This window comes from Podarcis erhardii, assembly GCF_964252035.2.
Source record: "Podarcis erhardii genome assembly, chromosome: 2".
Lineage (NCBI taxonomy): Eukaryota > Metazoa > Chordata > Lepidosauria > Squamata > Lacertidae > Podarcis > Podarcis erhardii.
In genome coordinates, this window is record NC_138498.1 from 8,310,900 (window position 1) to 8,335,242 (window position 24,343).

The 24,343-nt window shown below is 46.8% G+C and overlaps 1 protein-coding gene across 2 annotated transcripts in view; it reads left to right on the forward strand.

Moving 5' to 3' along the window:
• Positions 1-236: 236 nt before the first annotated feature.
• The window catches only part of CTDSP2 (CTD small phosphatase 2), a 66,070-nt gene continuing 41,963 nt past the window's right edge, over positions 237-24,343 (forward strand). Inside the window, exon 1 of one of the 2 annotated variants that reach the window (XM_081845312.1) lies at positions 237-726. In XM_081845312.1, the coding sequence (XP_081701438.1) occupies positions 663-726 (64 nt within the window). In that variant the 5' untranslated portion in view covers positions 237-662. The remainder of the gene's footprint in view (positions 727-24,343) is intronic. The other variant, XM_081845313.1, reaches the window with a different exon arrangement.

A 24,343-nucleotide genomic window follows, 5' to 3' on the forward strand; every position in this document is an offset into this window, starting at 1 on the left:
GCCGCCCACCCCACACTCCCCCCCCCGCCTCGCCTCGCGCCGGACCAATCGCGAGGCCGGAGCGGTTTCAAGGCTGCTCTCACTCTCTCTCTCTCTCTCTCTGCGTGGAGAAGCCCCCGGACGGGCGACAAAATAGCAAAAGCTTTGGAACGTTGCAACCTGGAGCGGGGCTCCCCCGCAGCTGCGCCTTCGCCCTGCGCGGTGCCCAGTTCCGGGGAGCTGTCAGGCGGGAGGCGAGCTGCAAAAGGGAGCTGCGGCGGCTGGTGGTTTATCTGGAGGAGGCGGGGGGACTGGAAACCGCCTGTGTCCCATTTCCTCTCTCGTGTGTGTGTGTGTGTGTGTGTGTGGCCCCCCCCTCCTCCCTCCTCTCCTCCCTCCCTCTCTCCCTCCCTCCAGCCCTGGATTCTCCATGTTGGACCCGATCTGAGGAGCATCTGCGTCGCTGCCTTCGCGCACGGCTTCCTCCGGGGTTGGGCAAGTGAGGAGGGAGTGGGCGACATCGTGCTCCCTTGCGCTCCCCCCACCCCACCCCGTTCCTCCTCCTCCTCCTCCTCCTCCTCCTCCCTGGATATTTCCCTCCTTTCCACCCCCCTCCTCCTCTTTCCTCCTCCTCCTCCTCCTCCTCCCGACCAAAGGATCCCCAGGGTCTGTGGGATTGTTAGATGGAAAGCCGGTCCATCATCACCCAAGTGCAGAGGGACGAAGCCTTGGTGCTTTCGAAACAAGGTAAGGGCACGGCGGGACTTGGAAAGTTTGGCGGCTTTGCGCTTTTCCCTTGCGGCGAGGGTGGGTGGGGGTTTGGGGGTTTGCGCGCGCTCGGCTCGCGATCGGTGCGGGGCAGGGAGATCCCTTGAACCCTGGCGGGGGAGGAAAGGCGTGCACGCGCCTTGAAAACACTCACATATTCTCCCCCCCCCAAAAAAAACACACCCCTTCTCACCCCAATTCCTGGGGAAGCCTCTCCTCTTGCACAACGCTGTCCCCATTTTTATACGGACGATCCATGTTGATCTGTCATTTCCCCATCTAATATCTCTCCTAAATCTATAGCCCTTTGGGCAGAGACGTCGTCGTCGCCCCCCCAAATTAGATCTCTCCTCACCCCGCCCTTCCTCGCTAGGTTTTTGTTTTTTTAAAGGGGGGGGCGGCTTGGGGAAAAGTATGGTGCTTTCTTCCGGCGCTGGTTTCCCCCACCGGGGTGGGTGCGAAAAAGCGAGGGAGGGGGGCTTGTTTTTGTTGCTCCGAATCGCCGCCTTCCCCCCCCCCCCGTGCTACCCCAATGCCTGTTCTTGAGAGGCTGGGATTTGGGGGATTCCCCCCCCCCCAAAAAAACCATCCCAGTTATGTGGCAAGAGCCATCCCAGCGTTTGTTTTTCATACGACCTCCCCCCCCCCCGCGCGCCCGGCGCGCTCTCTTTTGCGCGCGTGCGTAAGACACGCGAATCCCTCATTTTGCTTCCGAACCGATCAGAATGGGAAGCGTGTCTTGATTTTCTCTCCCCCCCCCCCACCCTTCAAGTCGGGAATTTTAAATGCCCATCTATAGGCATAATTCCTGACGACCTGTCGGGTAGCCGCCCTTTAATCTGGACTCGAGTGAAAGCGAAGTTCTTCACCAGGCAAAAAAAAAACACAACCCCCCCCCACATGTTGTTGTTGTTGTTGTTTTAAATCCTATGGACCAGAGTCCTCGAAAATGGACGTGGTTCTTGTGTCTGGCTATTCCACGCGTCTTTTCCACATCTCCCGATGCGTAGGATGCGCAGGGAGTCGAGTGGGAGTACAATTAAGGGCATGTGAGGCTGGCAGGTTTGGGTTTAGTGTGTCAAGGAAATCGGTCTGCTTCTTGCAGTTTCTTCCCCAGAGTACTGACTCCACCTTTTAATCAGCATTTTCCTCAGTGGTGAAATGCACTGTGTTTCATATTTTTAAAAGATGGCTTGTTTGGGGTGTGTGTGTTTTAAAACCAGTTTCCTCCTTGGAGGTGGCTCCCAAGACCTGATTGGAAGCGCTGGCATTTTTCCTTTGCCACAAACCTCTCTCTCTCTCTTCTCCCCCCCCCCCTTTTATTTCTGCCTGTGTTTATTCAGCTGATGTTTGCTGTCCAGCCTTTGCTTCTCCGCTATTGGCGGGCAGCTTCCCCTCCCCTTATGTTCTTGACAGAAGGGGCCTCTAGAATTCCTATTGCAAAGGGCTAAGCATCACAGTGGGGTATAAAGGGGGGGGCGATGGACGCTGTCCTCTATTGGGTGCATCTGATTGATCGCCCTGTTTGATGCTGGGCAGCCTGACCCTAATGCATGCTTTTTACTTGCAAGAACATCCCATGGGACTTACTCCCAAGTCAGTGTGCATGGGATCACAGTCTTAGTTCCCTTTCCTCCTCTGTAGGCTTAGGCTGCAGGTTTGTTTGTTGCCCTAAATGCTCCTGGACAGATCTGCTTGCAAAATAATAGAAGTAATAACAATAAACAAATAATACTGTTTGGGGTGTGTATTTTTTTGGTGTGGTTATTTATACTTCTGGACAGTGTAAACGGCATATTTTTCTCTTCATCTCTCTTGACTCTTGGTAAGGTGGGGAGACACACACAGGATTTTCTAAAAGAGGTTGTGGGATGCCAGTTTTTGCCCCAGAAGTTCTGGGACCTCATTGGGCAGGAAGTCCTTGGCACCTGATTTTTTGTCATTTACTGCTTGGTGTGTTGTTTCTTTCTTGTGCTGGTCCTGTGTGTGTCTGTATGTGAACCCTGTGAAGTGTCCGTGGTCTTGACAGAGATTTTTTCTAGATCTAAATTTCAGCCACCTGGAAGGCTACAGATGTTGCTGTGCGTCTCTTTTTTAATGTATTGTGATTACATCCCTTTATAGAATCATAGAGTTGTCGAGTGGGAAGGGACCACAAGGCTCGTCTTGTCCAACCCCCTGCAATGCAGGAATTATTAGCCCCACATGGGGCTCGAACCCATGGACTAAGCTATCCCAGGCCCTTAGTTTAGTTCTATGGAGTGTGTTGATTTGGGGAAAGTAGGGTGCTGGTATGTTTGGTAAGCTTTATGTCCTCTTTTGGACCACTTGAGAGCTCTGCATTCAGCTTGAGTGACCACCTGTTTAGAGAAGCAAAAGTGCCTGGTTTTGAGGATTTAGGCTGCAATAATCCTATGTCTGCATACTTGGGAGCAAGTCCCACTAAACTCAGTAGGTCTTGAGTAAACATACATAGGATTAAGCTGTGTATAAGCGGGGTGAACGCAGCTGGAGTTTCGAAAAGCTTTCCCTGAAGCTTGTATTTGCTGTTTGTGTTATCTATTCTTAATTCATGCTTATTATTTTTCATTTTCTATAAAGTGCTTAGTGGAGTTTGTCTGAAAAGCACTAAAAAAAACCATATTAAATTAACGAATAATACAGTGCTAACTGTTGGTTACTTGAGTAAAGAAAAATGTTGAGAGAGAAAATTCTAAGTCTCTCTATTTGTCTTCCCTTTTCATGTTTCTTTGCTTCCTGTTGATACCTGAAAGGGGTTCAGTTTTTCGTCTTGCACATCTCAGCTCTGTCCCATTTCCCAGGCTTTTTTGACTTGTCCCTGTTAAGGAAAATGGAGGCTGTGATGGCAGTCGCCCAGGAGAGGAGAGGAGTAACTTGGATATGGAATTCTCTTGCGGATAAACAAGAGGCAAAACAGAGAAGGCCCCGTGGGGTCAGAGTGTTTAGGTGCGCTAGTTAGCGACAAGATGACTCCAGCTTTCTCCAGGTGTCAGAGGTTACTCTTGTAAAACTAATAAGCAAAATTAGGGGTATTTACTGGGCCTGGTTTCTGGTCTTTTTATAGCCAATGCATTTAAATGGAGGCTATAGATAATGGGGAGGTGCCTCTGTGTATGTGTGCAGTCTCTGTGGGTGGCACTGAGAATGCAAGTCACTTTTACTGGCTCCATCAGCAACAGGCAAGGATTTTGAGTGGTTCGCTATAATCTCTTTATCGTGGGAATGTGCCCCTGTTTGGTTTTGGGACCTTGCCAGCCGTTTAGAGAAAGGAAGAGCTGCTCTTTTCAATACAGTACCACCTTCTTATGGATTTCACATCTACAGAAAGGCCCAGAAGAAAGCTTGAGTTTCGTGTCAACCGGAGCAGGGAGTAGGAGTAACTCAGAAGAAGAGAGATTTTACCAAGGAGAGGTTGTGCTGGCAGGCTCTAGGAGCTATCCTGAAGGAACTGGGGATATTTATCCAAGGCTTTTGGGTGGTGAGGAATGATAAAGAAAATGTAATGTTGACAGTTCTCAGCTATTGAATAACGGATGTCCAGCAAGATAAGATGGTGGAAGGAATTCATAGATCATTGTTTTCCATCGCTGCTCTTTGACTGAGGAAGTCCCTTCCCTTCGAGGTCTAGGAAAGGTCAGCCCAGAATGGTTCCTTGGCTGAACTTAGCTCTGAATGGCTGGGTTAGGGATCAAACAGGTTCAATTTCCCTATTATGTGAAGCAATTGCATTATTATTATTATTATTATTATTAGGAACTTATTGTGTTATAAGCCACCTTGGATTCCAGAAAGAAACTGACTGGAAAGGGGAAATGAAAATAAAGAAATGATTTTGTGTATGAGAAGCAAATGGGTGTGAAATGTAGATGTAGCACAGATAACACAAAAAGGCCTTCCTCCTGTATCCTTAAGAGTTCAGGGAGGTCACTGGTTCATTGACACATGGGTGAGAGACTCCTGGAGTCTCAAACTGGGGGTGGGAAATGTTCCCACGATCAGGAGCTGCTATTTGGGCCATTGAGATTTGTTATTGCTACTGCTAGGATCTGCATAATTCCCCCCCTGGATAGTCGTGTCATTTCTCTTGGACTGTTTAGGATAAAATCAGTTTAACCTTGTGGTTCTCGAACTCTAGGCTGCAAGCCTTTGTGCAAGGCTTTCCTTGAAAACCATGTAACCAAATGCAAGAGTCTAGCAGCATTATTTTATTTTTTTCAAGGAATAAACAAACTAACAATGTTGTGGGGAGAATTGAGGCTGTTATCTTTAATATGGTTGCAGATATCTCACAATACAGTATTCAAGCATAAAGGTGGGTTAAAGCAGGGGTAGGCAACCTAAGGCCCAGGGGCCGGATGCGGCCCAATTGCCTTCTCAATCCAGCCCGCGTATAGTCCAGGAATCAGCGTGTTTTTACATGCGTAGAATGTGTTCTTTTATTTAAAATGCATCTCTGGGTTATTTGTGGGACCAGCCTGGTGTCTTTACATGAGTAGAATGTCTGCTTTTATTTAAAATGTATCTCTGGGTTATTTGTGGGGCATAGGAATTCGTTCATTCCCCCCCACAAAATATAGTCCGGCCCTCCACATGGTCTGAGGGACGGTGGACTGGCCCATGGCTGAAAAAGGTTGCTGACCCCTGGCTTAAAGGGTAGGGTTGAATATGAATGCTTGCATGACCCTCCCCTTCGTGCTTTCTTCCTCCCCGCCTTCCAGTTTAAAGAAACTCAGGCAATACAGTGGACAAGCATTCTTCACACTCATATACACCTCCTTAAAGAGACACCTGACCATTAGGTCCAGTCGTGACCGACTCTGGGGTTGCGGCGCTCATCTCGCTTTATTCACCGAGAGAGACGGCATACTGCTTCTGGGTCATGTGGCCAGCATGACTAAGCCACTTCTGGCAAACCAGAGCAGTGCACGGAAACGCCGTTTACCTTCCTGCCGGAGCGGTACCTATTTATCTACTTGCACTTTGACGTGCTTTCGAACTGCTAGGTTGGCAGGAGCAGGGACCGAGCAACAGGAGCTCACCCCGTCGCGGGGATTCGAACCGCCGACCTTCTGATCGGCAAGTCCTAGGCTCTGTGGTTTAACCCACAGCACCACCCACGTCCCTTATACACCTCCTTAGGGGTGCTTATTCCATCTCCAGGTAGCCATCTTGATGTGCTTCTGGAGTCCAGCTCTCATCATCTCTCACCATGGACCATGCTGGTGGAAACTGATGGGATTTGGAGCCCGCTGGTTCCCCCACCTGTACTAAGACCAATCTGAGTCTCTTCTTGCAGAGTCAGGGATCGGGACCATACAGCGAAAGTATCTGTGTGGCTCTCTGTGTGTAAATCTCACATCCCTAGGTGCCTGCACCATGATTTTTGCTACTAGCTCTGTGGGTTGGTCTCTCAAAAGAGCAGACATCAAGCATGTACGTATGCAAACAAAGACATTTTGACCCGCAAGCAGTTACCTCTTACCCTAGGCGGGTGCGGGCAGGCTGCAGTCAGCTGGCAGTGATGGAAATCTACTCAGAGACGCCTCTGTTATTAAAGCGTATGTCCCAGGACTGGTAATACAGGTCGGCAGGGCTTAAATGAAGGCCTGAGCAAAGGTGGAAAACCGAAAATGGGGATGGTTCATATGGGAGAGCATCATTGATTCCTCTGGGCTTAGAGGAAACGGCCACCCATAATGGAAAGGATTACATTGGACAGCAATGTAAGTCTTGACAATACAGTATCTAGGAAAGCCAAGCCCTGGGTAGGGGAAGAGTCAACGAAGACCTTCCCAAAATCTTGGCTGCTGTCCTCTGAGAGAGAGAGACAGAGAGAGAGAGATAGGTGCCTTCCTGGTTGAAAAATATAACTCAAAACACATTGGGCAACTTGCTAACCAGAAAAGCTCTGTTTTGTTTCTCTGTATATTTATTGATTATGTGTGTGACACTGTGTGTGTGTAATGTAAATGTTGTACAAATCAACACAAAAACAGTAAAATAATACAAAACCAGAAATTAAGTGGTATGGGGTCCAGTCTTGTGGATCAGCTGCCCCCCCCCATTTGAAGTAAATTATTGATGATGTTTCACATGTATGTGTATGTGATACACACACAGAGTGCTTTTGTTGTAAGCCTTGCACCAAGACATAGTGAGCAGCGTTGGTATTCTTGTGTGTGGTTCCTTCCTTTCTGGAAATGGCAGGTTCTCCACCCACCATCTGCCTAACGCTTTTCTTGTTCTCAGAGGCAAAAATTTCCCCAGTGCTATCCCTGACCCCGTTCTCTGTTCTGAGGAAGGCCCCTCTGACATCGGCACCACCCTGCCCACCCTCCATCCTGGCATGGCTACGAGTGGTGCTGCAAGCCTTCCTGAGCTTTTCCTTCCTTCCAGCGAGAGCCAGTGTGGTGTAGTGGTTAAGAGCGGTGGACTCGTAATCTGGTGAACCGGGTTCGCTTCCCCGCTCCTCCACATGCAGCTGCTGGGTGCCCTTGGGCCATTCACACTTCTCTGAAGTCTCTCAGCTCCACTCACCCCACAGAGTGTTTGTTGTGGGGGAGGAAGGGAAAGGAGAATATTAGCTGCTTTGAGACTCCTTTGGATAGTGATAAAGCGGGATATCAAATCCAAACTCTTCTTCTTCTTCTTCTTCTTCTTCTTCCAGCCCCCCTCCACTTCCTTGGCAGGGAATCCAGGGATGTAAGCTCTGTTCCATATAAGACCCCACCCACACCATGGCGGTACCATGCCACTTTAAACATCGACGTCACCCCACTCCATCCTGCCCCAAAGAATCCTGGGAACTGTAGTTTGTGAAGGGTTTGGGGAGCTTAACTCTCATCAGTTGTAGCTTTGATAGACTTGTCCAAACTTGGGTCTCCAGCTATTTTTGGACTACGACTCCCATCATCCCTAGCTAGCAGGACCAGTGGTCAGGGATGAGGGAAACCATAGACCCAAGTTTGGGAAACACAGCTTTATAGTGGTACCTCAGGTTAAGTACTTAATTCGTTCCGCAGGTCCGTACTTAACCTGAAACTGTTCTTAACCTGAAGCACCACTTTAGCTATTGGGGCCGCCTGCCGCCGCCACCATGCAATTTCTGTTCTCATCCTGAAGCAAAGTTCTTAACCTGAGGTACTATTTCTGGGTTAGAGGAGACTGTAACCCGAAGCTTATGTAACTTGAAGCGTCTGTAACCTGAGGTACCACTGTCCTTGATTTTTATTTTTTAAAAGACTTTTGAACAAACTACTTTATCCATGCTTCTGGATTTAAAACATCAGCTCCAATACAATCAGATTTCCTTAGGAATATCCAACAACATAAAAATGTGATGCTTAGGATTCCACGCATACATGCAGGACTGTGCTGGCCAGGTGCCAAAGCATTAGATATCAAAGCCTAGACGTTGGGGGTGGCGAAGGGTTTGTCTGGGTTGTACATATCCATTTCCACTTTCCCTCCCCACCCCCAATCTGTCTAGAAGAGTTTATGCTTTGTATCCTGTGGAAAGCAGAGTAGAGAGAACACATGTTATCATCGGTTGGTAGCAGCAACACAGGTTCATCCCTAATTATTTCCAAAGTTCGTAGTTCTCTACACTTGGTAGCTTGCAGTGTCGCCTGACAAGGGTGGGTACCTTTTTGGGGAGGGGAGAAATGTCGACTTGGAGATTGCTGCACCTTACAGCTTCTTTGGTTGTAGCTCCAGTTATTTCACCTCCACCCTGTTCACATTTGAAGTGAAGTTTTGACTTTCAAAAGCCCCTCGCCAGGAATCGTAAGGCAGTGAGAAGATGGGTGCGCATGCATTGTAACCCTGCGCAAAGCCCATCCCCGCAGGGTGTTTGGAGCGTCTAATGTTCAGCGAGTCCCGCTGAATTCTGCACATGCCCCTAGAACACACACATAATAGCGCTGTACCACAAGGAGCATTCATTCAGTAAAACTGGGATGCGAATCTCTTGTCAATCTCCTCAGTGTCTTTGCACTCATTGGCTGGGAGGTGGGGTTGGGGTTTGCAACTGGATGAACGAGCGTTGCCATATTTCAAAAAGTGAAAATCCGGACAGAAAAGTTGTGAGCTTAAGATGTTGGGCTTTTTTTTTTAGTTTTGCCCAAAGATGTTGAGCTTCTTCGGGGAAATGGCTAAAAAAAATATGACACTTAAAAGCTGTTTTTAATGAAAATAGGCAAAAACGACATTGACATTGTCAGTTGCAATACATCTGGATTTTCCCGGGCATTTAGCTGATTTCTGCCCAGACACTGCTTCCAGCTGCAGTATTCTGAGTATGTCTGTATGGCAACACTAGATAAATACTTTGATCATGTTTCTTCTCCCTTTTATATCCCAAGAGTCGGGGGATAGAGAGAGGGGTGTAGGTATATGCATAGAAACTAGCCAACAATATGAAGCATAAAATTTGCACCCATTGCTCCACCCACTTTTCCCTCTGGCCCTTCCCACCACTGGAACTCAGACCCGAGAAGGCTGAACAGAAGGGAATGTGGTCCCTGACCTAAAAAAGCTTCCCCATCCCTGGACTTGAGACTTGATTTATTTCAAAGGAAGGGCCACAGATGTCCCTGAAGTGGTCAACCTGCCGTGTAAAGACCCTGCCTCCCCCCACCCCCGGTCACAGGGTCACAGCCCTCATATGAAGTGTCACAGCTTGCACAGGAGGGAGCTTGCCCCTCAACTTTCTCAAACTTGGATCTCCAGTTCTTGTTGGACTACAACTCCCATCATCCATAGCTAGCTGGGCCAGCCGTCAGGGCTGATGGGAGTTTGACAACAGCTGGGGACCCAAGTTTAAGAACACTGCTAGACCCTAGGTCCACAGGTATGGCCAAACGAAGCTCTCCCGATGTTTTTTGGGAGTACAATTCCCATCATCCCTGACCACTGGTCCTGTTAGCTAGGGATGATGGGAGTTGTAGTCCCAAAACATCTGGAGGGCCAAGTTTGGCCATGCCTGTCCTAGGTCTAGGACATACTCTCTAGCACTGAACTCCCAATCCCAAGAAGTCCACACAATATCTTGTGCACATTTGAGCTTCACGTGGGATTGTCACTGACTGCCTTGCCGCCCTCCACCCTCTATATCTGTGTGTATCTACCGTATATCTTCTATAAGCAATGGAACAATCTTCTAGCAGAGATTTGGGAGACGCCCTCCTCGCTTTCCATTTTCAGGCGTGTCTTGAAAACCCCAAATATGTATGCAACACAAAATGATTGCCTGATCAAAAGCATAATTGCTACACACCACTTGGTTGTGTTATATGAACTGTCAGTGTATAAATACCTTTTATAAACAAGTAAATATTTCTGCAGTGTACACACTCGTCAAGTGAGAATAATGCTTCATGCATTGAATGAAGTGACCCCTGTTCCAGGTTTATATCGTTAACCCATAAGGTGTCAATAGGTTTGTTTGTTTTGTTTCTGCAAAAGATGTGATTCGGCAACCCCCCCCCCCCCGGAAGTTACTACTGTAAGTTTATGCTCTGTAGACGCTTCCATCTCTCCCTGCCCCTCTCTCTCTGTGTGTCTGCCCCCCTCTTGAAGTGCAAGTGGATTTATATTCTTGTAACTTAACACAACTTTAGTGGACAAATGGGGACTGTGGTCTAAAGCTTGCAAAATCCCAGGTGCACAATATATTGCTTGGCTGCCTAAAAATACGCTGCTGGTGCCTAAGAATTTGAAGAATGTCTGTGTCTTTGATGGGCATGCTTCTACACATCACAGTGACGTAAGTATTCATTTATGTGTCGTTCGCAAGTTCCCAGCGTGCACAGAAATTAAGGATGCGTTACAAACAGTGGAGCGATTTTAAGGCTACTCTTAAGTTCTCATTGCTCAGAAGCTGTCGTGCCAAGGAATAAATAAAACCTGACTGCTGCCCCGTCTTGCATGCCTATGAAACAAGTTGCACACAGGGCCAAATGTGATTTACCATGTTAGGCTGCAGGAGTCAAGGCAGAGGGTGCCACTCTGGCTGGTCTCGCTCAGTCGCTGAACTTATTATTATTATTTTTTTTTTATAAATATTTATTAAGGTTTTTAAATATAAAACATAATAAACAATCTTACTTCTTTCACAACAATTTCATCACTTCTTTGGGCTCCCTCACGTCTCCCGCTCCCATTTACATCGTTAAAAATTTTTTTCCAAACAAATTATCAACTTGTTTACAATCTCATGTCCACTCACACATATAATCTAGCGCTTCTTCCAAAAAGTTTTATATTTTCTTTAGTCTCACTTATCATCAAATTTAAATCTAGTTTAGTGGTGACCAGTTTTTTATAATCTAGCATCCTTCTTAACATTCAACCAAATTACAATGTTTTTGTAAATACATCTTGAATTTCTCCCAGTCTTCCTCCAACTTCTCTTCTCCCAGATCACGGATTCTGCCGGTCATCTGCCGGTTGCATATAGTCCATCAGCTGCATCTGCCACTCTTCCAGTGTGGGTAGATCTTGAGTTTTCCAGTTTTTTGCGATGAGAATCCTTGCTGCCGTTGTTGCATACATGAAAAATGTTCGATCCTTCTTTAACACCTTCTGGCCGACAATGCCCCAGTCGCTGAACTTAGGGGTGGGAGCCAACCAAGTTGTTGTGTGTCCGGAACAAGGTCTGCTTTCCATGCCCCCCCCTTAAAATCTACTCTGGAGGGTTAGAGGAAACCCTCCCCCAACTGATTTAGGGGGTGCACAGAAGTCCCATTGCAGGAGCAAGCCTTGTTCCTCACATGCATACCCCACGATACTATGATGAATTCCACCCTAGACCTAATATCTTAACTACAGTCGTACTGTACAAAACATTCCAAAACCAAAGCGTGGCTTCTGATTGGCTGCAGGAAGCTCCTGCAGCCAATTGAAAGCCGTGCCGGATGTTCAGCTTCCGAAAATTGTTCGAAAACTGGAACACTCACTTCCGGGTTTGCGACGTTCGGGATCCAAAACGTTCAAGAACTAGGCGTTTCAAAAACCAAGGTACAACTGCACTAACCATAAGCTGCATGAGAACATTGGAGCGCAGGCCATCTGGTTCAGCAGTTCTCACAGTGGCCACAAGTGGAAAATACACAAGCAGGACATGTGTAAAAAGCACATGTTCCATTTATGTTCCTCATGCACAATCATTTGATTTTGCACTTTTATGCAAAGCAGGAAGTCCCTATTTCCCTACAGTGTTGATGTTTAATGGTAAAGAATGGCATACATTTCATTTTTTAAAAAAATCCCAACGTTCAGAGCTAAGAGAGTTTTAAAAGCACTACAGAAATGCCCCTGTTATCCCTCCCTTGCAACTAAAAGCACGTTTAACATTTCTTTTTTGGGGGGGGGGGAGATGTCTTGCATCTCTCCTGAAATACGCCTAGGCTCTGACTTTGGCAGACCTCCAAGTTCTCTTCCTAGGAAACTAGCAATTGGTGTTAAGCTGAGGGTGACTGGAAGAAAAGGATTGACTGCTTGCCAGAGTTTGCAGGAGGCAGCTGCTGCATATGGTCCAACTAGAACCAGTTGCACCTTGAGAGGGGTTAGCAAGAGCCACCTGACAAACCTCACTAGCTTTCAGCCAGCAAAACAAAGCCCATCCACCTGCTGCCGCCACAACAGGGTGATGCTGTCTTTGAAGCTGTGTGACATTGGCACGGGGGAGAAACTCCCCTTTCCATTATCACAGAATAATGTAGGTTCTTGTGAATAATGTCAATTATCATGAAGATTCTGCTTCCTTGAAACCTGTAGGGGAAAACAAACAAACCCTGGAGCTGCCTTAGTAGCTTAAGAATGACCATGACTGGCTGTTTAAAAATAAAAGACGTTATGCACAGGCAATGAAGGTTGGAGAGAAGTGAGATGTTGGTGGTAATTATGAATGTATTTCTGGGCTTTTTGTGTCTCTGCTGCCTTTGCTGTGATGCTGGAAATCTTCACAGTGCCCTGATTCAGACGAATATATCTTGGCTTAAGAACAAACGGTTGGTCTGTGCACATGGCTCCTTCGCATCTTCTTTTGCAGTTTGCATGAACACAGGAGTCCCTAATTAACCATTGCTTTGTGTTTTGGGATCCTGGCACATTCTGAAACTGGTAACCATGGTTTCCCAGTTTGGATGAAACAGGAAACTAAGGATAATTGGATGCATCCTGGTTTAATTACATCTTCCACCATAGGCTGCTCGTGGGGGCAAAAGCCTCATTCGTATCTCATTGTTAAGCTGAGCTTTGATCATCCAAACACAGCCAGCCAGAATACATTAGAATGCCCCTGTAAGGTTGCTGGTTCCCTCCTATGGATGGACAATTGAAGTGCTCTGGTTCCAGTTCAGCTACCGTATTTTTTGCTCTATAAGACGCACCAGACCACAAGACGCATCTGGTTTTTGGAGGAGGAAAACAAGAAAAAAAATATTCTGAATCTCAGAAGCCAGAACAGCAAGAGGGATCGCTGCGCAGTGAAAGCAGTGATCCCTCTTGCTGTTCTGGCTTCTGGGATAGCTGTGCAGCCTGCATTCGCTCCATAAGACACACACACATTTCCCCTTACTTTTTAGGAGGGGAAAAGTGAGTCTTATAGAGCAAAAAATACGGTAATTCTTCTGGAGACAGTGGGACACTGTCTGGCAACAACTCCCATCAGCCCCAGCCAACATGGCCCAGTGGTCAGGGGGAAGGGAATAGGAGTTGTAGTCCATCAACATCTGGAGGGCCACAGGTTCTTCAGTCCTGCTGTACACAGTACACTTAATGGGGCTGCTGATTTGTGTGTGTGTGTAATGTGGAATTCCTGTGACAGAAACGTTTCCTTGGTGGCAGACATTTGTGTGAAATGTGGAATTCCTTTGACAGAAACACTTCCTTAGTGGGAGCCAGTGTGGTGTAGTGGTTAAGAGCGGTAGTCTCGTAATCTGGGGAACCAGGTTTGCTTCCCCGCTCCTCCACCTGCAGCTGCTGGGTGACCTTGGGCTAGTCACACTTCTCTGAAGTCTCTCAGCCCCACTCACCTCACAGAGTGTTTGTTGTGGGGGAGGAAGGGAAAGGAGAATATTAGCCGCTTTGAGACTCCTGAAGGGGAGTGAAAGGCGGGATATCAAATCCAAACTCTTCTTCTTCTTCTTGTATTCCGTTCCACACATGATTAATGATCCTGCAGGGGTTTGCACACCAATGGAACAAGATGTCGCAGAATTTGGATCTCCAACTTCTGGTGACCAAGCTTGTTCCATATTGGGTAATGTAGTGCTATATTATTTTGCACGATTTTACGTATCCCGAGGCAGGCTAAAATTCAGAAGATGGACAGATGAACCCAGTGAATGGGAAGACCTCCTCCTGTAATGTTAATGTATACAAAATGGTGCAGAACGTAGGGCTGGGTTCAGATATACATTCTCCTCTCTTGATGGTGGCAGCATCATCCTCATCAAATAATGACTTGCATAAGTGATTGGCCTGTTCTGTGGCTAGTCAGTCTAATGCCTCACAGATGTTATTGGGCTTCTATTCCCGTTAGCCCCAGCCAGCTTGGCCAATGTTCAAGGATCACGGGAGTTTCAGTTCAGCAGTAACTTTAGGGCACCCTCTAGCCACCCTTGGAAGAGGACATTATGGCTACAGCATCACAGAGTTCACCACTGACCAGACCCAGACCAGCTTAACTTCAGCAAGTGTGTGGCCTAGTGTGCCTTCTGGTCACAACCCTGGGGCACGCACAACTTTCATCCAGGGGCTGCATGATGCTCCAAAAGTAGTTTTGTGCTGTAGCTGCTTTTCCAGCTGGAGTTACAGGATTGGATTTAAGGGACCTGCTCCCTAGACCACACTGTTCTTAATTCATTCTGTCCTCTCCTGAAGCTGTTTTTGCCAGAGTGACTCCAGCCACTTGTCTGTGTGATATTTAATACCTCTGCCTGATGACGTGTGGAGGGATCCATGTAGAAATACTAACATTCTTGCCCAGTCTCCCTTTTTTGCATTATGGTTCTGATGCCCTCATAGTGATTTTCAAGTGTGACGTGGGGCACATGGCACCCTACCATTCTCCCCTGTTTTGGCTCTATGGTTTTTTTACCATCTTAGAGATGTCCCCTCAATCTGGACTATTGTCTCATGACATGTGCTATGTTCTCTAGGTTGCATTTAATGGAAGGGGGAACTTGTGATCTTACCTGTGCCATTTGGTTGCTGTGGGTTAAACCACAGAGCCTAGGACTTGCTGATCAGAAGGTTGGCGGTTCGAAGCCCCATGACGGGGTGAGCGCCCATTGCTCGGTCCCAGCTCCTGCCAACCTAGCAGTTTGAAAGCACGTCAAAGTGCAAGTAGATAAATAGGTACCACTCCGGCGGAAAGTTAAACGGCGTTTCCATGCGCTGCTCTGGATCGCCAGAAGCGGCTTAGTCATGCTGGCCACATGACCTGGAAGCTGTAAGCCGGCTCCCTCGGCCAATAAAGCGAGATGAGCGCCGCAACCCCAGAGTCGGCCACGACTGAACCTCATGGTCAGGGGTCCCTTTACCTTTACCTTATCTGAGTCTCTAACACTGGGTTGCAGGCTCCTCACCCCTGCTTTTACAGGTATAGGCTGTTATCCTAAGAAGAGAGTGAGTCTAATTTAGGACCGATTGAGTTCACCAGGTGCATAGGCGGAGAGAACCGTATAGGACTGTGTCTGTAGCCTGTTGTGACACGTTGGTCTGGATTGCATGGGCTGATGTGGCAAGAGGCAGCCGGTGAGGAAACTGTCCCCTGTTGTGTCCTGGAGCTAGAAATTTTGTGACAGCAGTGGGACGTATGGCTGCACCGAGGGAGGAGAAGGAATCCTGTGCGGAAGAACGAAAGCTTAAACACAGTGTCTGCATAATGTGTTGAAAGTGGTGTGCAGTTCCTTAAATAACTTTCAATAAAATTTACAAGCCAAGTGCTTGTCAATCTTGGCCCAGCCCAGACCCTGAAGTTTACAGTGGGGGCGATGGGTCCAGTTGCCGTCTGTCGCCCCAACATCTAGGTTGTTGTGGTGGTGAAAACAGCCCTTTTCTTCTCTGCTTTGTAGAGGAAGGATGGGATAGGAATGTAATAGAATATTTATTCATCTTAAGACCTTTGCACGAGTTGCCAGAGACACCCAGAACTGGTTTAACTTGCTGGGCAACTGAGTCGAAAAGTGCCTGCCTGTTTTCCCTCATGTCTTTTAGGTGAAGAGGCTGGAGGCCTGGGCTAAAACTATTACTGTCGCTTTCCTTATTCTCTCCCTCCCCACCACACACACATATACACATATATATGAGAATAAGAAAATATCCAGATGCAACCTGTAGTAGGTATGTGGGGGTAGAGTTTGCTCAATCCTTTCCCCTCCAGAATGTTGTTGTAAGAGTCGGTTTCTCAGCTCAAAATCACCCTCAGCATGTCGCTTTCTCCCTCCCTTCGTCATCGATGGCGCAAACGAACTGTATAGAATTCCTAATATCATTTCCCCTCCTGTCAATCCTGCAGGTCAAAATGCAGCTTGGCGTGGATGGATGGGGAGGGAGAGATTTTTGTTTTATAATCATAATTTATTATTTATTCCCCGCCCATCTGGCTGGGCCCAGCCACTCTGGGCAGCTTTCAACAATAGTCCTTCAGATATTAAAAGCTTTCCTAAACAGGGCTGCCTTCAGATGTCTCTTAAAAGTCTGGTAGTTGTTTTTTCCTTTGACATCTGGTGGGAGGGCGTTCCACAGGGCGGGTGCCACTACCGAGAAGACCCTCTGCCTGGTTCCCTGTAGCTTGGCTTCCTGCAGTGAGGGAACCACCAGAAGGTGGTCAGCACCAACACTTTAAAGGTCAGCACCAACACTTCGAATTGTGCTCGGAAATGTACTGGGAGCCAATGTAGGTTTTTCAAGACCGGTGTTATGTGGTCTTGGTGGCCGCTCCCAGTCACCAGTCTAGCTGCCGCTTTCTGGATTAGTTGTAGTTTCTGGGTCACCTTCAAAGGTAGCCCCACGTAGAGTGCATTATTTGAGCAGGAAAAAGACTGGGCGCAAGCGCAGGCCCAAAGTTTGGAATCCTGAGACCAAGCAAGATGGCGGTTGACCTGTTTGTCTGCACCCAGATCTGTCCCCTATAAAGCATGAGATGTGGAGCCCATTTTGAAGACCAAAATGGGAGTATAGGGAAGGGCAGTTTTGATTGGCCGCACTTTCAAGTGAGCAAGCAGTATACATGTATCATTAAAGCAATACATAGGTTGCAGAGGAAAGCTTTAAAAAAAATAAAACGATATACCTATGTTAAAGGCTTGGCATTTCAGTCCCTTATTTTTGCTTTGTCATTTTATTTTTCATAATAAAAATAGTTCACTAGGCCAAGGCTTTATTTATTGTGGGTTCATAGTTAGCTTTATTGAGCCATTTTGACTACTGGCTGTTGTTGTTTTTTTGCTGCCGTTGTAGTGTGCCTGTTCTGTGGATTTTTGTATGGTTTCATTGTCATGTACTGGGATTCCCCCCCCCCCCTTTCTGATTTTACGCTCTGCTTGATGTTTTATAAGTTGCTTAGAGACTGTTTATGTAGCAAGCTACTGATAATTTGAACAAATCTTTCCCAGACTGCATCTATATTAAAATTTCATAGAATCGTAGAGTTAGAAGGGACCATGAGAGTCATTTAGTCCAGTCCCTTGCAATGCAGGAATCTTTTGCCCTGGGCTTCTTTGGGAGGAAGGGAAAGATATAAGTTTTATAATAAATAAAGAATAGGTTTGGGTTTACTAAATTCGGGTTTACTAGATTTTGGATGTAGCTGTTCATGTACCTGCATGCAGCCCGAGGGTGAAACTGGCCAAAGCTCTGGGAGAGGGTTAGCTTTGCAGGTAGAGAACTTCGGGTCCAATCTCTGACTTCACCTATTAAAAGATCTAAATGAAAAGAGCCTTAGGAAACGTTTCTGAAACCTGGCTTTAAGGCCTACTGAGAATTATAAGCTAGGTATTTATTTAAAACTATAATGCTTTCCTATTGGGAATATCCAAAGACGCTTACAGCAGCAAACAATTGTGTTAAGTGCAGTAAGAATGTATGACTAAAATCTTCACAAGCAGCCTCTACAATTGTTAAGGAACAATTAGGAGTCGGGTAAAAACTCAGAGATACACAAATTGCCCATTGAAAACCCTTAGAGAGTTTAAAAGGTCTTGGCTTGTCCTCTGAGCAGTACGTCAATGATGGTGTCTTCTCAAACCTGCCAAGTATCTCAAGAGACATGCTTCTACAGTGGCTCCCAAACTCACCCCCCCACCCCCACCTCGCAGACCCAGCTGAAAATTGCTGAGGGTCTTTGTACACCACTGAGATATTTTTCCATCTGTCGTAGCGGTTGCCATGCTAGATGCTGCATGATTCTTAATTGTACCTGCGTTGCTTCTTTAATTTTTTTTATCGTATTTTATTGTGTTACCGTTCAAATTCTGCGGAATTAAAAACTGCGACGCAGTAAAACACAATGTAATAAATAAGACGCCGTAAAACTACAATTCGAAATCAAGATGAATGTTTAATGGAGACAGGCTGCAAACCATCAGGATGAAACAGGTGGAGACCACAGTTTGAGAGTCCCTGCTCAGTGTTAGAAATTTGCCAGGTGCCGTTTTGCTACTGGTGGGTCCAGTTGAGAGCATGTGGAGATCTCTGCATGGCAGGTTGGCAAATGACACATGCATCTTCCTGGAAAGCTTTCTTAAACAGGTAAGCAGAAGAACTAATTTATCGTGTTTATATCCCACCTTTTTCCTCCAAGGAGTGCATAAGTTGTAAACTACATAATTTGAGATTTTCTACCCTTAAAATATAAGGCGGTATAGAAATGAAATTAATGGTCATAATAAGAAAGAAAAGGGCCTAGACATTCCGTTTTGGCGGCTGTAACTCATGTTTAAAGTGTCATTTGGCAATTACCATATTTTTTGCTCTATAAGACTCACTTTTTCCCTCCTAAAAAGTAAGGGGAAATGTGTGTGCGTCTTATGCAGCAAATGCAGGCTGCGCAGCTATCCCAGAAGCCAGAACTGCAAGAGGGATCGCTGCTTTCACTGTGCAGCGGATCTCCCTCTTGCTGTTCTGGCTTCTGAGATTCAGAATATTTTTTTTCTTGTTTTACTCCTCCAAAAACTAGGTGCGTCTTACGGTCTGGTGCGTCTTATAGAGCGAAAAGTACGGTAGCTTCTGTATCTGAGTTTCTAACACTGCCCTTGCGGTACGGTACCATGAGAGGACTAAACAGGAAAATGCAATGGGGGGATTTTGTGAACTCCAAACACTGATCCATGGTGGGTGACTTTTTCCAACGGAGCGGGATTCTGGTATATCTGGGACAGCAGAGAAAACGTCTCTGCTATCAGATGTTTGGGAGACCCTGAGCTAGGTCACTGGTCTCCATGCCTAGACAAAGGAGCTGTTTCTGAGAAACTCACTCTTTTTTTATATCCACCAGGCCGCTCTGCTAACCTCACTTGAGGAATAATCATTCCTTGCTAAGGGCGCTCTGGAATCCATTTCCTGCCTGGTGTAACATTGTATTTTTCTTTACTCTTGTTAAAAATAGGTTGCAAAGGAAACAATCAGTTTGGACACAGTTTGAATGGCCCGAAAGGAAATGTATGGAAGGATTTGCAGCTGTTATTTATTTATTTCACATATTTCTCCTTTCTCTGGTGTATTGCATTTCTAAGGAGGGCTGGAACCTCTGATGACATCATCCAACTTGATTTTATTATTTTTCCTCCTTTCAAAAGGTTTGCATTCATTTTGGTATATGGGGGGTTGCATTTTAGCATATTTTCCCAATACAGCAAAACGTTGCTGCAATTTGCAAATTTTATAAAGAAAATTATGGCATGATTAGCTACAATTCTGTATAATACAAAGCACATGCTGAGTAAGGTCTTTGGAGATCATTCCTTAGTTCATACTGGGTTTTTGCCCATCTTTGCGTTTCCTTTGGGAGATAATTTTTATGATTAAGGAAAACAGGAAGGCTGTGCTCACACTGTCCTGCACTGTGCATTCATTCACTGCATTCCCAGGTCTTTCTCCCTCTTCTAGCTCTGTCTCGCTCTTCTAGCTTGGGGTTAGCTGTGCAAAGCCTCTGCAGGGGCTTCACCCCGCTGCCTTGCAGAGGCTCCAAAGGCTGTCCCCGAAGCCAGAACAGCGAGACGGAGCGCTGCGGAGCACTCCGTTTTGCTGTTCTAGCTTGAGGATGGCTGCGCAAAGCCTCCACAGAGATCCAGAGCGGAGCGGAGGCTCCAAAGGCTGTTCCCGAAGCCTGAAGCCTTTGGAGCGCAGCGGGAACTTGCGCTGCGCTCCAAAGGCTTCAGGGATCTTTGAGGCAGCGCTTCCCCCCACCGCCAGCCCCAAAGAGCAGGTCAAAAGGAACCTGAAGCCTCCGGAGCCCAGAGGGAACTCCCACCGCACTCCAGAGGCTTTGGGTTGCCTTCACTGAAGCCTGGAGAGCGAGAGGGGCCAGTGTGCACCTACCCCTCTCACTCTCCAGGCTTCCAAGGTAGCCGCCTGAAGCCTCCAGAGCGCAGCGGGAACTTGAATGCACCTTGTTTTAGAGGAGGAGAACAAGAAATTTTTTTCCCCTGTTCTCCCCCTCCTATGGTCCAGTGCGTCCTATAGAGCGAAAAATACGGTACTCCTCTCAGCAGCAGACCCCAGTGTCTAAACAAGGAGAAACAGTTTCAGTGCAAACTTGGATTTGGAGGCAGAATGCAGCACATTCTGAAATTTCACAATGTGGAAGCTGCTATTTGGTCTTGAATTCAGAATCCTGTGAATATGTCCTGAAAGCAAACCAAACAAGCTGGTGGTCCCTAAGATGGTAAAGATAAGGTTGAAAACAGTTGGGAAAAGTCTGGAGAAACTTCAGCAGCCACTGTACAGGCGTAGAAGGAATTTTAGAGTAGTGCTTGGCCAGGCTACCTTGCTCTGGCGGGCAGCAAAAAATCTGGGAGGTTTAATAGCCCCCATTGGATTAATAGACTCTGCATGTGGGCTGTGCTTAACTCTGGGAGGTCACAACTTGTTCAGGCCTGATCTGTCCAGCGAGATCCTGACTTTGTTTTCGGTGCAGTGTACCCAATGCATGCCCGAATGTTGCACTGAAAGCAGATGCCGACTTTTCATTCCTCAATCTGCTGCTTCTCCTGTCGTGCTTCAGATACTCAGAGAGGGAACATTCCTGTAAGAGTGCTGTCATTCACTGTGTCACAGAAGCATGATAATGAAGATCTCTGAACTTGCCGATCCTGGAATGAGAAGGACAGGCCTTTAAAACAGTGAATGCTCAAAAGGATACAGATTTTTTTCTTTCCAGATTAGTCTAGCTTAGAATGATCAGAGTTGGAAGGGACCCTGAAAATCATCTAGCCCAACCCCCAGCAATGCAAGGATATGCAGCTGTCCCATACGGGGATCAAACATGTTATCTGCACCATGCCTCTAACCAACTGAGCTCCCAGGGCCTTGTAGCTCAGCCCACGATCCCTGTGTAAACGTTTACCTACTGTTATGTACTGAAGTTCTCACCCTGGGCCAGCAGGAGGATACTGTAGATAGTTCAGGTCCACATATGCAAATAAGGGATCGAAAGTGACGTTCATTGATTGGATAGTTACAGAAAATGGTTACTGTAGCGTTGTAGTGGAGCTCTATATAAGCAGGCTGGCTGAACCCTTCAGTTCAGTTCTGTTCTGGCCTGTGAATAAACAAGAGCTGCTTGAAGAATCGCTGTGTCATCTGATATGTTCACCCACAACTTAACACCTACAATGTGCCTCTAGATCGGGGTCGGCAAACTAAGGCCTAGGGGCTGGATGCAGTCCCCCCGGCTCGTAAATCCAGCCCGCGGACCCTGCCGCCCGCTTGGTCAGTCCCCGCGCTCTGCGGACGCCTTGCTGCATGGACATTGACTTCCAAGATGCTGGCACGGCTTCAGATTGGCTGCAGGAAGTTCCTGCAGCCAATCTGAAACCTCGTTGCCTGCGCGCTGAGGTAAACCCAGCATGGCCATGGATGGAGAGGCCGGTAGGCGGACGGCGGGTCTGGGCCATGCCATGGGCATCATGATGGGCGTGTTGTGGGGCTTCAACTGGAGCTTGGTGTGCCTGATGGCCCTGCGCCTGGCACCCGGCTCGGCGCTGCTGCTGGTGGCGCACTCGGCGGCCGTGCTGGAGCAGCTGAACATGCGCGGTCTGCCCGCCAACCTGCCCTTGGACAATGGGCCACAGCACATGGTGCACACTGCCTGGGAGCTCCGCAGGGACAGGCTGATGGAGTGGCTGCTCCTTGTCAACAACGCTGGTGAGCAGGCGGCGCAGAGACGTGCTTCTGAGTGCGTGCCTTCTCCAGGTCTCAAGGCAGCTGCGGGACCAGCTTGCGGGATATTTATATTTTTCAAAATATGGTCTGGGCCCCCCACAAGGTCTGAGGGACAGTGGACCGGCCCCCTGATGAAAACGTTTGCTGTCCCCTGCTCTAGATGTATAGGTTTCTGGTTCCCCCCATAAATATTTGCTGCTGTGCTTTGAAGATCCAAAAGGCTGGGAGAAGATGTGGACTTGTTTTCAGGTGAGGACAACATTTAATTTCTAACCACCTTCAGCAATAACCCGGTGGTCTGAAAATCTGCACGTTCCGTATGCCACAACAGCAGCAAGAATACTTATTGCAAAGTACTGGAAGACACAAGATTTACCCACCCAGGAAGAATGGCAGATGAAGGTGATGGACTATATGGAACTGGTGGAAATGACTGGCAGAATCCGAGACCAAGGAGAAGAGTTGGTGGAAGAAGATTGGAAGAAATTTAAAGTTTATCTACAGAAACATTGTAAAATTAAGGAATGCTAGAAGGATGTTGGAATGAAGTAATGTGGTTTTAGCAGAAATGATATAAAGGATTAAGTAAAAATGGATTGTTAATTGGTGAAAGAACAGGACGTTAAATTATAGTATATTAAGATAAATCATTAGGATAGAAATAAAGATGGAAAGGATTTGCTGAAATATCTAATTGAATTAGAATACAAAAAAGGGAGGTGTGAGGAGGTCAAGGAAATAAGCAAAGGAAAGAAAGTTATGGGAAGGATTGATTTTTAAAAAAATTATCTGCATCTTTTTTCTGTTTTTTTTCCCCCTTTGTTTTTTTCTGTTTAAATATGTTATTTATTTTTTCTTTTTGTAACTTTTAAAATCTCAATAAAAATTTATAGGGGAAAAAAAGAAAATCTGCACATTCCTGCCTGCTCAGTGAGTCTTTTGAGCCATCCAGAGAGCCCACAGTGGAGTTTGCCTTCCGTTTTCAGTGACACTGTGGATTCCGGAATATCTACCCATGGTGCACTGCTTTTGAATTGGGACACTGTGGCCCAGTTGAAACATGGCAGCAGTTGTGAACAAAATACAGTACTCGTCCACATAAGCGTTGTCAGATAGCTTCCGCCTCAGTTTCTTGCAAGACTTTTCCCCCCTGAGAAAGTTAAATTTCTCTTTCTCTGCACTCACACGTGTTGCTGGAATTAATGCTTGTGAGGTTCTAACTGGGAAGGTGCTTATGAGGCAAGTGGGGCGTCAAGGGGAAAATGAGGACTTGGCGAAAAACTCAGCCTCCAAAAATTGCAGCTTACCAACAAGAACAGCAACAAGTTTGTAGCCTTCTGGGCTGTAAAGGGGGCTACCCCACAGAACTCTTTGATCATTGGGAGACTTGCCGATATAAGCATCTATATTACGCACATGATTTTCCACCGTGAGTCAAAGCAGGATAGTCTTTGTGCTGATTCTTAGGGCTGCCATATTTCAAACAGTGAAAATTCAGGCAGAAAAGTTGAGCCTTTTGGGGGGGCAAAGCTTTGCCCAAAGTTGTTGGCAAAATCACAAAGAGCTGTTTTTTAGCTATTTTTATGGGAAATCGACACGGGCTGCCACACGTATGGATTTTCCCGGACATTTGGCCTATCTCTGCATGGACACGGCTGCCGACTGCAGTATTCTGGTTACGTCCGGGAAATGTCTGAACGTACGGCAGCCCTGTGATTCCTCTCCCCTCCCCCCCAGCTTAGTAAGTATACATTGTTGCAGCATATCTCCAATGTGGGAAAATACTTGTGTCCATGAGGTTCTAGGAAGAGGTGGTGTTCAAGACCAGAAGTTCTAGCCCCTCTGTTTGGTGCAGCTGGCAGTTCTGTATATACAGAAATATTTGTCAGAGTATCTGGGACAATAAAAAAATCTCATATAAAGTTGTAGAAGCAGTAGGGTTGTGTGTGTTTGTTGTTGTATTTTAAGGGTGTTTCAGAACAGTGTTGTACAAAAGCAAACTGGCACGTTGTACCATTTTCCTGTAGCCAAAGGCCTTCTCTCCGTTCCAGTTCGCACGTCATAGTGGACCATAGATTAATGGATTACAGTGGCCTTCCTATTTTATCCTAACAACAGCAACAACCTAGAGACGACCAAGAGTGAAAGGCCTGTGGTTACCTGGTGAGCTTCATGGCTAAGT